We start from the raw sequence: 19,025 nt of genomic DNA on the forward strand, positions 1-19,025 counted from the left end.
CAGGGTGAGGTTCGTAAGGTCCCGAGACGATGCAGCTCATGTGTTGGGCTTGGACATAATAGGGCAACATGCAAAGCAGTGATGCCTACACCATCTACTGCACGAGCTTCATCATCTAAGAATCATGACTCATCATCTCAACAATATGAACCTTTAGCTTGATAGATACTATGTTGTAATATATGTTGTTAATTGAACTATGGTACTGGTAAGATACTATGCGTAAGATACTATGTTGTTAATTCAGGTTTAATGTTTATGTTGTATGTTCTAGTAGTATATGAGTAGGGAAACGATGAGTATTAAATTTGCGAAACGATGAGTATTAACTTAGCGAAACGGGAGGCACTTTGCGAAACGGGAGGCACTTTGCGAAACGGGAGGGACTTTGCGAAACGGGAGGCACTTAGCGAATCGACAAGTACTTAGCGAAACGAAACGAAGAGTACTTGGCGAAACGAAGAGTACTTGGCGAAACGAAGGCTACTAACTTATCTTTTTTTTAGGTTGAAGGGTCAATTTACAATACATCAATTTACACAAAATAATTTACAATACATCATCCAACTTCCAAAATATTCATCAAGGTTTACAATACATCAAAATAAGTTATCCAATTTACACAAAATAATGTTTAAGGTTCCATAATCTGATGGAATAACCGGACCGCCATCTTCTGCCTAAAAAACCCCATGTTTTCTGAGGTCACATTGTGCACGGGTTGATTAGCGGTCAAGTGTTCCATATACATTAGCGTGAAGACCCCACAGTCCCCGCTCTCTGTTGCCTGTGGGACTTCTCTAACCTTAGCAGCAGGGGTTTTTACTTTGGGGTGTGGGAACCGTTTGTAAGTCATTGGTTGGATGGGGCCTTCGAAGTTGAAATTAGGATACCTTACCCTCTCACCAGGAGTGATTGTCTTTGCGAATATAAATGGAATCATGTCGCAGAAGGGTTTCAAATAAGGATCCAGATTCTTATAAAGATAGGCATCACAGTCGTACACGTCAATGCGGTACTTTTGAAGACGTGCTACACACAAAATCCAGTGTTTCTGGTTAATGTTCACAGGCATGTAGACATCGTCAATTGTTGACCATTCGGGCATATATCTATGTGGTGCGCCCATATAATAGTCTTTGAATTCGGCGACTGGATAGTTTGCAGGATCCTTAATAAAAGCCATGTGCTCTCGCCTGATTCTATCCGACAATACGCAATCCCCAATTGCCACATGTGAATTTTTATATGTCTTGGGATAGTAGGAAATCCTTTTCCGCAAAAGATGGCAGAATGCATCGATTTCCTGCACAATGGGAGCATACAACATACATTCAGTATATATCAAACAACATTGACTAAGTACTTAGCGAAACAAAGAGTACTTTGCGAAACGACAAGTACTTAGCGAATCGATAAGTACTTGGCGAAACGATGAGTACTTGGCGAAACGATGAGTATTAATGAATAATGAATTGATTTGCACGACTTACAGTGTCTTCAAGCCATGTCAACCTTGTTACAACTCTAACAAACACTTCCTTCTTTGCTTGGCAAGTATGTACATCCGTTGTCAAATTATCGGTTTCTGGATCATCCAACCACGCCTTTACTTTATCCAGCAGCTCATCTTCAAATTTTTGAAGGTGATTCACTTTCATAGGATCCTTTGTCTTGGGCATTTTTGACAAGGAAGGGTTGGTGTACGAGTCATCTTTTTTCGGCTTCCTCACTCTCCTCCCATAATTTCCTTTAGGAGGAGTATTGTATAACTGGAAATCATCATTGTCATCATTTGTCTGTGCCTTCACATCCACACTCTTCTCATCCTTCACCTTCACTTTCAAATCCTTCACCTTCAGTTTCAGATCAACCTCCACATCATCCACCTTAGCAACACCATCCAACTTCTCACCGTCCTCCACTTTAGCCTCAACCTCCATCTTTACGTCCTCCACCTTCGCATCGTTGTCTTTTCGTTCATCCTCCACCTTCTCATCATCATCGACCTTCTCATCGTTCTCCACCTTATCCTCATCCTTCTATTCATCATCATCCACCTTCTCATCGGTCTCCACCTTCTGTTCATCCTCCACCTTCTCACCGCCCTCTTTTTGTTCATCCTCCACCTTCTCATTGTCCTCCATTACATCGTCTTTCTTCCAATCATTCCCATCATTCACCTTCTCATCATCCCCCACAGTCTCCTGCATCGCTATCATCTCCTACAAAATAGACAAAATTCTGGTCAGTACAAACTTAGCGAATCGACAAGTACTTTGCGAAACGAAAAGTACTAACTTAGCGAAACGAAGAGTACTTTGCGAAACGAAAAGTACTAACTTAGCGAAACGAAAAGTACTTTGCGAAACGAAAAGTACTAACTTAGCGAAACGAAAAGTACTAACTTAGCGAATCGACAAGTACTTTGCGAAACGAAAAGTACTAACTTAGCGAATCAACAAGTACTTTGCGAAACGAAATTACGCAGCATACCTCTTTCTTCTCCTCCTCCTGTTCAACCTTGCTCTTCTCAACATCGACATCCTTCTTAGAATCCGAAACCTGCAAAATAGGTACTGGTCAGATCAGATATGTACTTAGCGAAATGAAATGTAAAGTGCAAAATTCAATATCTCCATACCTCATTAGTCTTTTCCTCTTCGACCTTCACAGCCTTCTTAGAATCCTTCTTCTTACTCTTCTTCTTCTTTATATTCTCCTCCATATCATCTAATCTGGTTAATAATATGGACATCCTTTTGTTGGATTTTTCTAACAACTGTTTGGACATATTAAAAACCATCTTCTTGAACGACTCAAGGTGAGTTTGTTGAGTTTCTTGGATTGTGATTTTTAGCTCTTTGATGAGCTCTGTTTTCATCTTTTTCATCTCCTCTTTCATCTCTATTTTCAGCTCCTCCTTCATCTCATTAAAATCACATCCAACAGTAGGTGTTGGAGCCCGAGGAGAAGGTGTGTCAGCCCGAGGACTTGAGGTCGGGGAGGGGGGAGTAAGAATGCGGGCCGAAATCGATTCATAAACAAGCTTCTTCTTCAAGTTGGATGCTTCTTTAAGAGTAGCATCAGCCTTTCTCTTCCTCGTGGCAGGTTTGGGGGGAATCGGAGTAACTTCTTCATGTTCACTTTCTTCATCTTCATCAAAATCATCTTTTATTACCTTTCCATCAGTAAATCCCTCAAAAAAATCATCAGCTGTCTCATCGATTTGCTCAAATACATCACCACTGTATAACCTCTTCTCCATGGAGGACTCTTCCATCTCAGTCACATCCGTGGTCTCTAGGGCAGTCTTTACCTCCATCGATGTGTTTTTCCTGTTGGAATGATAGAGTAACAACCTTGGGCGTAGAGGGTCATTAATCTGATTCCTTCTGGCGAATTTAGGGATAAAGTTTTCGATGACCTCATACGTCCACACTTGAAAAGCCAATGCGAACCCATAGATGTTATATGCAAAAGGAGCATAAGGATCTTCAGCCTTCTCCTTCTTGTCAAAAAATGAGGTACAGAGATGTTTCATGTTCTTGTTTAAACCCTTGAGGGTGGCTCTAAAGGTGACCTTCCCCCATGGATATTGGAGGAAAGTGTCCTTGTCTTCCACCATGTTGAGTATTTTTGGAAATATAACTCTTTTTGGGTTAAATGTGAATAGGTACTGGCAAATCAGGCATACCAGCCCCATCTTGAATGCATCTTCCTTGTCTTTGCATTTGAAAAAACCTTCTCGAAGTCGCACATTTTCACACTCATGCTCCCTTTAAAGTATTTTACCGAGAGAGGTGGACAACAGCGCAATTTTTCTTGGTCTAACTCATGATAAACGCCGAAACATAGGCCGGTAACCAACGCATACTCCTTCATACCAAATACAAGCTTTTGCCCATTCACCATGAAAGTTATCTCCTTGGAGTTTGAGCTTAACCTCCTCATCAACATATGATGTACAATAGTTCCTGAGAACTGCAAGAGGGGGGCTGTGAATAATGATCTGAACTGGGTATTGTACACACTCTCCAGAAGATCCATTTGCTCGAACTTATTAACAATCTTCTTCAGGGTGAGGGCACTTTTCCACGAAATCCGACCGGGAAACTCAATAACAGTTGTTTCTGCCATCTACAAAAGGAACAACATCATCAAAAATGTAAGAACAAACACGTAAACCGTAAGAACTTAGCGAATCGGGAGGTACTTAGCGAATCGCTAGGTACTTAGCGAATCGGGAGGTACTTAGCGAATCGCTAGGTACTTAGCGAATCAAGAGGTACCTAGTGAAACCGTTAACTGAACATCAGACAGCATTAACCATACATAACTAATCAGAAACAAACAATAAAACTTAACATGCAAAAACCCTAAACAAAAAAATCTGAAACAAACACCTAATCTTAACATGCAAAGACCAATATGCATAAACAAAAAACCAGAAAATGATCGCTAGGTATTTAGCGAATCGCTAGGTACTTACCGAATCGGAAGGTACCTATCGAAACCCTAATGGCAAAAAAATATACTGAACAGAAACCCTAATGGCAAAAACATATACTGAACAGAAACACTTAACATTACACTTAACAAATAGAACCGAAACCCATGAACAAAAAAGCAGAATGATCAAACCTTAATGACGAACGAGAAGAAAGAAGAAATGATCGGTCTTGACAAGATTCAGTGAAGAGAAAATGGGTTAGAGAGAGACAGTCGGGGCGGTTGAAATGAAATGTTCTGAAATTTTTGAATATATAAGGTCTAGCGCGTGGTCGTACGCGCGTCTCTTCAACTTCCGTAGCGAGTCGGGAGGTACTTAGCGAATCGGGAGGGACTTAGCGAATCGGGAGGCACTTAGCGAATCGGGAGGGACTTAGCGAATCGGGAGGGACTTAGCGAATCGGGAGGGACTTAGCGAATCGGGAGGGACTTAGCGAATCGGGAGGTCAGCGAGCTCCAGCTAAGAGAAGATGGTTTGAATACGTTTTCGCTACTATATTTGTTTAATAACGAAATCGAATTCAAACCATTCTCCTAGCTGGAGCTCGTAGTACTTAGCGAATCGTCAAGTACAAAAATTTTTATTGGTTTCATAGGTAATCTATCTCGTTTGACAAGGTATCAACAACAAAGTCATGGTTTTGAAGAGAACCTGTGTTAGTAAAATAAACATTATAATTTTACATGGAAACATTTAGATTCTTCAGAAAAAGCCTTTGAAGATGCTATCATTGATCTCCATTAATGACAGATTCTTCAAAGGCATTTTCTGAAGAATCTAAATGTTTCCATTAATGTAAAATTAAAAAGTTTATTTTACTAAAACAAGTTCTCTTCATAACCATGAAGTGATGTAGATACCTTGTCAAATGAAGTTCATGATTAACTATAAAGAACAAAAAATCTTGACACTTAGCGAATCGCGAGGTACTACGTAGCGAAACGGTAAGTCCGTAGCGAAACGGTAAGTCTGTAGCGAAACGGTAAGTCCGTAGTGAAACGGTAAGTCCGTAGCGAAACGGTAAGCAGATCTTAAACAGAAACACATACGCTCTTATCAAACAGAGATTTTCTACAAATATGAACGAATAACAAATAATAACCTAACGAAATGCTCAAACATGAACCAATATGAACCATATAAGAAATAAGAATCAACAAAACGGAGAAAATGATGGACATAAACGAAATATGAAAAGGTTTTTGAAATGAAGAAAATGTAAACAAGAACATAAGTGTTCATGACATCTGAAATGAAGATCTACCTCGACGACCTTCAAATAGTTAGAATCGGAGACCTGCACATAAAACCTAGAATAAGAAACCTGCATGCAAAATAGATTTAGGGTTAGAAATCGGCAATAGATAAACATAAATGAATTAGTTAGGTTAGAAGATCTCTGATCGGTATAGATTTGTATGAATTTTGGAGGAAACGGAGCCGTCGTCGCCGCCGGCCGCCGGCGGCCGCCGTCGTCGCCGGCCACCGTGAGTGAAGGAGAGAATTGGAGAAGAGAGAGAAAGAAATTTAGGGAAATGAAAATATTTGATTATTTATACAAAGCCCTAATCCACTTAGCGAAACGCTAAGTGACTTAGCGTTTCGCGACAAGGGCAAAATCGTATAAAAAAAATAGAGCACCACGAGCGCAAAAAAAATTACAAATTACCACCAGGTCAAATAACCCGGTTTTTAAGGTCATTTTGTTGTGTTGTATATATATAAGTCGTTTGATATAAAATTCTTTTTAATTTGAATAAATATTTACACTTATTAACAAATTATGCAAAGAGCATAGCCAAAATCAGAGGCTTCACCGTTGTCTCTAATGTCTTTTTATATTTGAGGTATGGCAACGGTCGAATCCTTTTCGTCGATACGTGGCAACGGTACGTTTGTCGTATGCCTAACGTACGAGATTTTAGTGCTCAAGGGAATGAAATATTTGTTTATCATTTTGCATGTCAGAGTAGAGAGTTGGTTGTACATTTTTTCGTATTGCAGTTTATTAGTGCTCAGCTACTTAACTTAGCTGATACGCATATAGCTGATGTGGAACTCAACTGATAGCGAGATTTGCTGATGATCCGATCAACTGATGAACTACTCTACTGATAATGAACTCAGATGTTGATCAGCTCTACTGATGAGCTACTCTGCTGATAGCGACCTCAGTTATTGATCAACTCTACTAATGAACTACTCTACTAATAATGAACTCAGTTGTTGATCAACTTTGCTAATGAGCTACTCTGCTGATAGCGAACTCAGATGTTGATTAACTTTGCTGATGAACTACTACGTTGATAGAAAACTTAACTGTTGATCAGCTCTGCTGATAAGATACTCTACTGACAATGAACTCAATTGTTGATTAACTCTTCTACTAGTGAACTCTGTTATTTGAGCAACTCTACTATCAACAAACTCTGTTGATGGAGCAGTTCAACTGATAGCGAGTCTACTGATGACAACTCTAGTTTTAGCGCATCTTTAGATGATGACAACTCTGCTGATGGCACATCTTTAGCTAATATCAACTATATGGTTAACGCATCTTCAGCTAATGTTAACTCTGATGTTAGCGCTTCTTCAGCTGATATCAACTCTGCTGTTAGTGTTTCTTCAGTTGATGTCAACTCTGTTGTTAGCGCGTCTTCAACTGATATCAACTTTGCTATTAACACATCTTCAGCTGATGTCAACTATGCTGTTAGCGCATCATCAGCTGATATCAACTCTACTGTTAGCGCATTTTCAGCTGATGACAACTCTGTTGATGGCGCATCTTCAGATGATAGCGAGTATTCAGTTTTACCTACGCATTAAAACATTGCTAAACTTAGTTTTATTTATTCATACAAAACCATGTTTGTTCATTTTAATTATCCTAAGTTGATTTTAATCAATTAATACGTTTTTCATAATTCAACTTAATTTAACGATTTCCCTTTTAACTTAATTTAACAATTTCTCCCTTTTTGATTTAGCAATTTCCTCTTTAACTTAATTTAACAAAAAAAGAACCACTTTCAATTACAGAAACTACCAATCAACGTGACATTACTTTTTATGAATAGTGAGAGCGATTTAATCGTATATTTATCATGTTTATAAAAACTAAAGTATTTACTAGTATTTGTGGTTTTGTCGAAAAAGGATAACTATATGAAAACCTTTAGATACTATTAATTAGGAGTTTATATATAATTTTATAAGATTCTATATAATACTTTAATTATAATGTTTTCATAATATAAGATTAATGGAATAAAATGTGTACACGATAATATGTCATGTGTATAATGATACTATGGTTTAACTTTGTTAAAATAAATGTATAATTTATGTAAATATGAGAATGCCCATGTATAGAGTTGTAATTTATAATCTATATTCATAGATGTGTTAAAAATAAGTTTAAACATAATTTAGTCTAAAATTAATATAAAAATATTATTAAGATACATAGATTGATATATAGATAAAGAAATAGAAACTATTATTTACTTTATTCATCAATTAATAAAATGGGATATGACCCTAATGTGTCTTTTTTTTGCTGTTAATTCATTTTTCTTATTTTCTCTTACTCCTTATCTCAAATCCTCGAAATTTTGTTTTCTTGATAATGGTATCAGAGCCAAGTTTTGACTCTAGCAAAAGATATAAACAAATGAAGAATCTATTAGAGACGAAGAAATAATTCAAGGGAATATCAAACAAAATTTGGAAATTCTTCAGTAGAGAAATCGCGGATTGAAGTCAAAGAAAGATGGCACAATTGGCGGACGATCCTCTATAAGTATATGCATATGACAATCCTGGTATGCCCACGAAAATCCTGGTATGTCCATTGTCACTACACTATTCAATGAAAATAACTATATAAGTTGGAGTCGAAGTGTGCATATTGCACTCACGGCTAAGTTCAAATAGGGGTTTATAGACTGATCAATTCCTTACCTAAAAATATTGATGCTCAAGTTTGTTGGCTTAAAGCGGATTCACTCGTTAGATCTTGGGTCTTGAATTCTTTGATTGCTGAAGAGAAATAAAAAATTTATGCACATTGAGACTACAATGGAACTATGGGAAGGAATCAAGAAACCTTATCAAGTCAAGATCGAGCAATCATCCTTCCAACTTCATAAAGAGATTAATTCGATGAAGTAGATACCATGAATTAGTGAACCTTATTATTCCAAGTTGAATCAATTATATGATGACTTTAGAGCACTAAACACACTATCATGATGTGAATGTAAGATTATGATTAATAAGTGCTGTAAAATTTCAAAAGAAGTTGAATAATCTGAAGTTAAGAAGAGATTGAGTCAAGTTCTTAACAAATTTAAATTCTTATGACTTTGTGAGGAGTCAAATTCTTGTGGTCCAAAATCTAAGAGAAATTAGTGATGTTAGAGAGGTTATTATAGAATATTTTGCAATGGCGTTCAATTGGGACAGAAAATAAAACCTCTAAACGGAACCTCAAAAGGAAACTTCTACTACAATTTTTGTCAAGGAATTGACATTTGTAGGAGGGATGTTTCAAAATTATTAGGTAACCTAACTAATAGAAAGAGAAGAAAGATGGAAAGAATATGAAAAACGAGATTAACATGGTAAGTATTTCGATGATATCAGAACAATAATAGCTCTGAGTAAGAATTTTATGAAGAAGTCATCTCTAGGTTGAATGCTCAAATGAAGCAGAATAGCTCAATACTTTGTACTTTCCTCCCTTTTCCCTGAATTTGGACTTGCCATTTGGGCTTGGCCAGGTATTTTGGGCTGGGTTTGGCCTGCCCAACAAAATAAGGTCATTAGTATTGTTTTCTTTATACGTATTTTTTTTATTTCTTCTTTTATTATTATTTTTTTATATTTAATAATAATTATTTTTAATTTTTTTAATAATAATAATAGTCATATTTTATAATGATGTAATATTATTATATTTATTTATTTCTAGAAATTAATTTTATTTAATTTGTGAGGTATCTTTAATAATTAATTTGTCATCGGACCATATGACTTAATTTTAAATAAACTATTAATTTGTATAAAAATATTTTAAAAAATTATTTATTAACAAAATTATAATTTAAAAATAAAAAATTAGCAAAAACTATTTTTTTTTTCTTATAAAACTTTTATAATTGATTTGCTGTTTTATTCATTTTTTTACTTAGTTGACTCGTTTTTATTATTTTTTTATTATTTTAAGATTACATGTCATTATTGATATAATAAATATATATCTTTCTTAAAATAGATATATATATATATATATATAATATAAATATTTAGTTAATAATTTATTGGTTACTTTTTTTTTTGTGAGCGTTTAATTTGTAGGTCTCACTTAGTCCATACATAACGGAATTACACTTGTTTCTATAGTGTATATATTAACGGTAACGGAATTACACTTGTTTCTATAGTATATATATTGAAGGTAGACTTCATTTCTCTTGTACCCTAATTTTATTGAAAGTTTTTCTCCGCCGCCGCAAAGAAAGAAAGTAGGTTTTTGATTAAGAGAGATTAATAACACCCTTGGGTAAGAGAGATCAATGACATGGTTAGAATCGGGCTTATGTACCTTTGATTAATTTATTTTTATAATTTTATCGTCTAACTTCTCCTTTCTTGTTTCAAATCTTGAGGTGGGAATGTTCTCAATCAATATTGCCATTGACGACATTGAGTCATTGAATTTTTGTAGTTCATTTCAGAAAAGGGTGAATCAACTTCTAGATGTGAGTATTCTTCATTTTTCTTAATTTGTAAAACATAATTAATTCATCGTTTTTCTAAAAATTGTTTTGTTTTAAATAATTGATTTTAAATTATATGAGTTGATGTGTTTATCACAAATAATTACATGTTGCATATATTTAATATAAATGTATAAAGAATAAGATATGTTAATTAAAGAAATATTATGCTAGGCCAACTTGGGTTCTTGAAAAAAATCTAGTTGATGGTTCCAACTTTAATTTCTCATTGTTTTTCAACAAAAATATATTTACGTAGTTATTTGTTGTTTTAAAATATCTTCATTAACACTATTTTTTCTCTGTATATAAAGGTATCAAATATAACAATTGCTGAGGACGGATAACAAAATTAGTGTTTATTTACGGCCGCGAGAAGAGATACATATGAAGGGTTGAAACTTTTTTTGGGATCATGTCCCATTTTATAACTTTCAATCTGTAGGTATAAATTAGGGTTTCCTTTAGGACGACGGCTAGAAAGATATGAAGGGTTTCTTTCTTTTGGGAGGGGTTGGTGGGTAGAGTCGTTTGAGCGCGGGTTGACCTGGGTTCAACGGACGAGACCGGATCAACGGAGAGTGCAGAACATTAGCTTGCGGATGAAATTCACCCTTTGGAATTACAATTTTTATTTCTTTAAGTTTTTGTTTAAAGATATATAAATGAAGGGTTCTTATCTGTATTATATTTTAGTACTTAGTTAACTTTAAATTTTACATTAATCCAGTGCGACAGTTATCAGTCATATTCTTCTTATATCACTAAACAAAAGAATTTAAACCAAATTAATAAACTCACTTCAATATAGTCAGAAAACAATCTCACATTCACATATCTATAAACCTCATTTTATTGCACACAATTCTTTGTTATAAAATAGACATAATATATTATATTCTAACTTGATATCATAAGTAGTATGTTCCACAAATTATAAAATTAAAAGATATTATATATAATATATGACCTAATGGTCTAAAAAACTTACAATAGTGCATATTTTACAAGTACAAAAGTGACATGTTATCTTACATTTTTATCAAAAATAAGTACTACACATCTATTTTTTCTTAACTAGTCAAATGAGAAAGTTTTTCGATGAACAATAACTTGTCGGTATCATCGGTCAATGATGGAAATATGTCCACAAGTTGTGACTTAGCCGTGATAGCAATATATAGTTCTATCTATCATATCAACTGGATCAAGAGAAAGTCGATAAATCATTTCACATACTTGCATTATATTCATTGATAAATCATGCTGGTAATTAGTTTTAGCAACCAATGTAGCTAAATTCTTTGATGACTCTGTAAAGAATGATTTCATCGTGACATTAAAATCTTTCATGTATGTCATCATAGGATCAATTTTTTTTTTTTACATTAACTGTTCCTGATAGAGGTTATTTTTCAATATTTTGACACTCCATATCATCATTTCCAACTTCATTCTCCATTATTGTCATTGCTTTTGTAGGTCCTTCAATAAATTCTCTAGTCACTCTATCTTTTCCAAATCCAATGCATCAGTCCTCATAAAATAAAAGAGGCTTGTCTTGTAGTCTATGTGCATTAGAATCAATCTATACAAAATAAAAATGATAAAATATGGACTACACTACATAAAGTTAAATACAATATTGACTAAAAATAATTTATATTTACATGTGACTCCCAAATAACATCAGCATCGTAAGTAATGCTTTTTCCTATATCCTTTTGTATAAATCTTGATAAAATATGCATCTATTCAACAACATTGTATATTCTTTTCTAAACCTTAATTTTTAGTCAATATGTGGCGTAGGGCGTTGGTCAGTACCAGGAAACGCAACTATCATCTTATCATACAAAATATTTTAATATCCTGATCGAAATGTGTTATCTGTCTTCATTCTTAAGCTTACAATAAATACCATGCGGAGGGACTTTGAGCTTCTAAAAATGAAGAACACTGAGTCAATTAAAGAATACTTTTCTAGGGTGATGGTTGTGACAAACAAAATAAGAAGCAATGGGGAGGTTACTCTAGACTCCAAGGTTGTTGAAATATTCTTGAGAAGTCTTAACGAAAGATTCATGTATGTGGTAATATCGATTGAGGAGGCCCGAGACACAACTACAATGAGTATTGATGAGTTGTAGAGCTCATTGGTTGTACATGAAAAAAAATCAAGAAAATGAATGTGGAAGATGATCGTGCTTTGATGGTCGAAGAGACTAAATATGGTAGAGGAAGATGCCGTTTGGGGTCAAAAGGAAGAGGTGTAGGAAGACACAGAAGTTTGGATAAATCCACTGTTGAATATTATAAATATCACAAATTAAGGCAATTTCATTTGAATGTCCAAGTTTGGACAAAGAAAACTATGCAGAGGCAGAAGAGGAAAAAGAAATGTTATTGATGACACTTACTTATTCAAAAGCTCTAAAGGGAATATGGAATAGATAATTGACTCAAGATGCTCAAACCATATGAGTGAAAATAAAGCTTTGTTCTCTCAACTTGATCAAAACTTTAGATACACGGTAAATTTGAGAAATAGAGTAAGTTTGGCTGTAGTTGGGAAAAGAAATACAAGGTTGACTATGAAAAAAGGTAAACAAACTATTTTTAATGTGTATTATATTCTTGAACTATAATGTAACCTACTTTGTATGGGACACCTTCAACAGAATGGAATAACTATATTGGTTGAAAATGTGGCATGCAAAATATACCATCCCGATACTTGTTTGTTTTTTGTTGCAAAAATGGCCAAAAACAGAATCTTCAAGCTTACAGACAAGTCAATTTTTAGAGAAGAAGGGAATACACATTCATTGGAGACCTGCTATCAAACTGTGACGGAAGAAACTACTCATTTATGGCATTGCAGATTTGGACACTCCAGGTATAAAAACCTACAAATCATGCTAATCAAGAGTAAAACCTACTATAAAGATTCAAGTGACTCAATTGACTCAAGTCTTACTCCACCCGATAGAAATAGAAGAGTTATACTTGCTGATGTTCGTATTGTTAACACTCCTCGTAGCTCCAATCAAGAGTTAAGCTCTAATGAAGATTCAAGTTACTCAACTGACTCAAGTCTTACTCCACCCGAAAGAAATAGAAGAGAAAATAGAAGGACTCCCACATGGCTTCAAGACTATGTCAGTAGGGCTGATTATTCGACTGTTGAAGATGATGTAGCTATGTATATAGAGTTGGACCCTTTAACTTATGAAGAAGTTACCAAAAGCTTGAAGTGACGTATGTCTATGAAAAAGAAATTCAATAATATAAAAAAAATATATTATTAGTGTCGGAATCAAGATCGTCAGCACGTTTGGCATAGTTGTTCGGACGCGCGATTTAGTTTATTTGGTAGTCGATTACGGGAAACGTGGTCGAAGTAAAGCATAATCAGTACGACAGGTATGTCTAGAACGTTCGACACATTAGGGAAAAATTGTCTAGTGTTTTTAATACAAACAACTCATTTTTAATTGTCTACTATCCAATGCCTTCAGAATGATTTTTGTGCGCTCTATTGGATCACGGATGCAGCGTGGAACGGTCGCAGTTGTCACTTTGTTGTAGGACCAAAGCGAATCGTTGAATATCCTTTCTACTAAGACCGGTCGCATTCCTAACATCAGTCGCACTGCCCTTTTCATCAATTGTTTATAAGTACGGTCTAAAGCTTCGGTCTAGGCTTCAAGCCACACCATGGGGTGCGGGTCGGTTTCTATTGAAAATCGGCAATCAGTCCGGTGAAAGTTGTACTGGCTACGGACTAATTCAAATGAGTTTAGTCCCGTTCTTGACTGAATTTCTAACTTCAAACCCTTGTTGAGGTGTAGTTGGAATTCCAACTATGTCTATCAAGCTAACCCTTTACTATAGAGCTCACCACTCTTTGGTTCCTTTGTAGATCAATTCTGTTTATATATTGATTTATATTTTGGTTGGTAATGAGCCCTTCCAGAGTTGTAACACAGGCAAATGGAGCACTACAGGCTCGGTCTGTTGATCTAGAGAATCTACCAAAGGGACTAGCGGCCTACAGCAAGACTGGGAGAGACATGAGAGCACTCAGGTCAAATAACAATCATGGGAAACCGATTCTAGTTGTCAAGGATGGAGTCCTGCCTATGGAAAATAAGAACTCTATTGATTCTAAGACAAATCCTCTTTCAGGTATGAATTCTAACCCACTTGATGTAGATTGTTATGAGAATAGTTGCATCGGGAATACATCTATCATTTATGAGCATGAGCATGTTAAAAAAATAGGATTAGCTTGGTTAGGAATGATAAAACTGGAACTAAGTCGGATCGAATTCTAATTCCTGCAATTAGTAAAAATGTCTTGAGATCAGCTGCGCAGGATGTTTTATTTGAGTCTAAGGTTGGCATCCTAGACCAAAATGATATATCTATGATAAAATCGGTCTTGAAATTGAACCCCCATTGAATATGAAGTTAATCGGGTCTAAAACATGGAAGAAGCAGTTCATTAGTCTATCGGGTGCACTTACATCGGTCCCAGGTCTATCGGATGCAGTTCCTTTGATCTTCAGGCTTTATTGGGTTCAATTGATGCAGGGAGCTCAGGGTTTGATGTAGAGTTAAATAATTTAGGAGCTGATGTAGGTTCGTGTCTGCCGGGTCCTAATTCTATCGGTCCCAAGTTGAATTCAGGTATGGATGGCATGGTAGCTAATGCTGAGTCATATGGAGTGGGTAAATTTGAAATAGGGTTTTTTCTGCTGAAACTGATAAAAATATGTTGGGTAGATGCAGTTATATATGTACCTCGGTTCTTAAGTCAATCGGGTCCTAATACATATTTGAATTCAGGATTGGGGTCTGGGTTGATAGTGCTAAAATCTGATGTTAATTTGGTTAATTCGGGTGAACCATCGGGTGCTAAGGAAACAGGATTTGTTGATGTTGAATCTGATGAGAATCTGATGGGTAGATGCAGTCTTATTGTTCCCTCGGTCCTACAGTCTAATGGGTGTAAATCTATTAACAATCGGGTCACAGTACTGTTGTGAAATCAGGGTCTGGAATAAACGTGCTGAGATCTAATGACTGCTCCAATGAAATATCGGGTTCCAAAGCTACTAAAGAATCAGGGTTTGGGTATGTGAAGTCAGGGTCTGGATCTAGAAAGATTGAACAATGAACTGAAACAAAAATGGGTCAATTGGATGGAAAGGAGAAGCTGGAAAGCATTGGTCCTTTTGCTAAAACCGATGGGATGCTAAATCCTAACAGTTTATCGGTCCAACAGTCATTGAGGTGCTGTTCACATGATACTCTAAGTCCTAATGAGGCTAACACATTAGGAATTAAAGCAAGATTGAGTTCAGCTGTAAAAAAATCAACTACTGCTGAAATTGGTGGAAAACTGATAAATAGTTGCGTTTTAGATGGTCCCTCAGTCTTCTAGTATAATGGATTTTATATAGAAGATCATTCGGGTCCTAAGATTTCTATGAAATCAGGGTTCAATTCAGAGATGAATGATCAAAGAATTGAAGCTGCATTGAGCATTGCGGATGATGCTAAGGAATTGGAAATTGGATGCTGTTTCAAAAAATCATCAAGTTCACATTCTATTGAATATTAGGGTCCAAAGCTAGAATTGTTGATCCAAGTACTTAAGCTAATCAAAGCCTAGTTGTTAAGGTTGATGACAAATTTGCAGTTATGAACTTCATCGGTCCTGATAATGAGTTAATTATGATGAAAGATGCAAGTCCTAAAGCTGGGGCAACCAAGGATGGAGAAACAAATGATGGGTTAAGAGCATAAGAATTTAATGTAGATAAAAATGGGTATGAACCTAATGCAGAAGTGGATTCTGATGCAAATTTAATAATGTAGAAAGTCAAAAACGGGAAACAGATATCTGTTGTAATTTTTAAACCCCCGACTGAACAGGAATAGGACAACCAAGTTCCACTTAACTCAGATGATGCTATGAAGAATGGATCATATCCAGAAACTAGCTCGAACGAATTTTCTATAGAATCCAGAAACACTGTTGTTCATGATCAGATGTCTAAATCAATGAAGAAAAATGCAGAGTTTGACAAAAATAAAAGCAAGGTTGATTGCATTAGATCTGAAATTGCTGGGTCATGCAGATTAGCATGGGATGCAGAATTGGCTTCTGAAATTGCAGGAATGATGGGTCTGATGTCTTCAAAAATTGGGAACCATATTACAGATCTAGCATATGGTGAGAAAACAGGAACTTCGATCGAATGAAATCTTGCTATTCATGGTCAAAATCTGTAGAAAATTGAAAAAGCTGAGAAAATTGGTACTAAGTCAGATATTGAATTAGCCGGAGCTTCTATTGAGTCTGGGATTGATGTAGTTCTGGTTCAAGACGCAATTTTACAATGTATGAATACAGCACCTGAAAATATTCATGATTTCTTGACAAGTATAGAGGCAGAAACCAGAAATGATGTAACCCACGGTCCTTCAACTGATATTACAAGACCGGATGCTGAAAATTCTGGACCCAAGCTAGAAAATGATACGGTCGAAATCAATATAGGGTCTAAATCTGAAGTTGTTATGGGTCATGATACGGGAATAAATGATAAAAACGTTGGTTCAGCACATGAGAAAGACAAGAGATCTATAACAAAGCTAGATGCGGAAATCAGGACCGAGGGACCTATAAAACTCGGTCTTCAAGTAACCGGGAAAGCTAAAAACCTTGGTCTAAAATCCAGAACTGACCATGTTGATAGATCAAAGGCCAATATCATGGGTCCATTCGATAAACCCAATGGAAATAAATTCGATGCTAACATAAACTCTAAAATGGAGGCTAGATTTGACTCAGATGTTAGTACCGAATTTGATGAAGCCATTATATGCGATTTAGAATACCACAAATCCATAATAATTGCACCAGTTGGAAAATCAAAGGCAGGAAATAAGGTTGGAAAGATGGATCTAAATTCAGATTTAAATAAATCTTAGTCAGCCAAGAAACCAAAGAGGAATTCAAAGGTAAATGAAAAATACAAGCCAAAAAAGCAATCCCAAACACTGAACCAAAATCGTCTAGAACTATAACAACTAAAACAAGGTCAGAACCGCAGCCTATCCACATTGGAGCTTTCTCCCCACTAGCAACTCTTGATCCTAAAGCTAAGATCCACGAAAATAAGCTCGGTCAAGAAGAGACTATTGTTGAAGGTCAATAAAATATTGGAAAAAATGATAAGCTACCAAATGAAGACATCCTTTTGAGGATAGGAAGGGCTCAGGTCATTGGAAATTCAGGTGACAGAAGGGTTAAATAAGATGACCAATCTAACCGAGCAAGAAATGATTGTACTAAGGAGGCAACATCAACAATTATCACAACCCCTTTGTTGATTGTAATAAAAATAATGGCAATGCTGGTGATAAGCCTTCTAAAGATACAACAATTACGTCCAACAGCACTGTTGTCCCTCCAATTTGGTCTATGAAGAAAAATGAGATTGTAAACTTAACAGGCCTTAAGAATCAACTAAGGAAATTATTTCTCCAAATTAAGAAGCAAGAGATTACCATGGAGAAAGCAAGAAGTGATCAATTGAACATCCAGTTCAATAATCACTATCAGAAAGACTGGAACAAATTTAACAAAGATCAATATGACGAGACGGTCCAATGGTTAGTTAATACCATGAGAGAGATCTTAAAGTGAAGTAAAACAACAGTGTATACTATCGGAAACAATCCCAATAAAATTTGGCAAAACGACCAGGTTTGAGGCAACAGGGTTGTACCTAATCTAGAGAAGGGAAAGTTCTACATAGATACTATGTTCCCAAAAGTTATCACCCTTGATCATCCTCATAGGTTTGAGATACCTCTTGAGATAGAGGAAAATCTGATAGTTTTTTTTCTTATTAAATTTTCAATTCACTTAAAACCTGCTACTTTATTTCTTACAAATTTCTGTCATATTTTTTCTGTTTTCTATTATTTCTCTTAAAAACATTAATTTTATTTATTTATTATTTATTTTTATATATTTATTTATATTTGTAAACAAAAATTATATTATTTTAAGTATAAAAATTTAATTGTGATAATTTAATACACAATTAAATATAATAATTATTTTAAAACTAATAATATTAATTAAAAAATAATAGTCATATGTATAATTAATTTAAAAAATAAAAAATTGTATTTAATTATTAATAAATTATGTTTATAATAAATTATATAAATTAGTGATATTATTATTAATTAATACAAACTCATATCTATATAATTTATTTATAAGATAAATATTAAAATAATTTATATAAATATAAAGGTAAAATAGTCATTTACACTTCTTACTATTTTTTTATACCACAAACCAAACACAAAATAATAAAACCTATATAATTTATATCTATTTTATACTCTCAACCAAACAAGAATAACCTATATAATTTATACTTTAAATAACTCTTTATAATTTATATTCCGTATAACTTATACCTATATATTTAATACTTTATACCAAACACTATATCTAATAAATTTATGTAATTACATTCTAAAAAATATTATATTATTATTTATAAATATCATTCAATTTTTCATATAATTGTTTTCTAAACAACTGTCTCTCAAAATCAACATTCCAAACACAATTATAAAGCTGTCAGCATCTAATTTAATATATTATAAAAGTAATAGTTAAAATA

The 19,025-nt window shown here is 34.7% G+C and overlaps 1 protein-coding gene across 1 annotated transcript; it reads right to left on the reverse strand.

Moving 5' to 3' along the window:
* Positions 1–634: 634 nt before the first annotated feature.
* Positions 635–1,943, reverse strand: LOC124924515. The gene is made up of 2 exons (XM_047464543.1): positions 1,494–1,943; positions 635–1,306 (listed from the first exon to the last, which is right to left on the reverse strand). The coding sequence occupies exons 1-2, from the start codon at positions 1,941–1,943 to the stop codon at positions 635–637; spliced, it is 1,122 nt and encodes a 373-aa protein (XP_047320499.1).
* Between the last annotated feature and the right edge of the window lie 17,082 nt (positions 1,944–19,025).

Source organism: Impatiens glandulifera, chromosome 2 (assembly GCF_907164915.1).
Source record: "Impatiens glandulifera chromosome 2, dImpGla2.1, whole genome shotgun sequence".
Lineage (NCBI taxonomy): Eukaryota > Viridiplantae > Streptophyta > Magnoliopsida > Ericales > Balsaminaceae > Impatiens > Impatiens glandulifera.

Excerpts from the sequence above, each read along its gene's own strand:
- LOC124924515 (XM_047464543.1), bottom strand. The coding sequence starts at position 1,943 with ATGGAGGTTGAGGCTAAAGTGGAGGACGGTGAGAAGTTGGATGGTGTT. Across the intron at positions 1,307-1,493 it reads TGACATGGCTTGAAGACACT|GAAATCGATGCATTCTGCCA; the intron begins GTAAGTCGTGCA and ends CCCATTGTGCAG.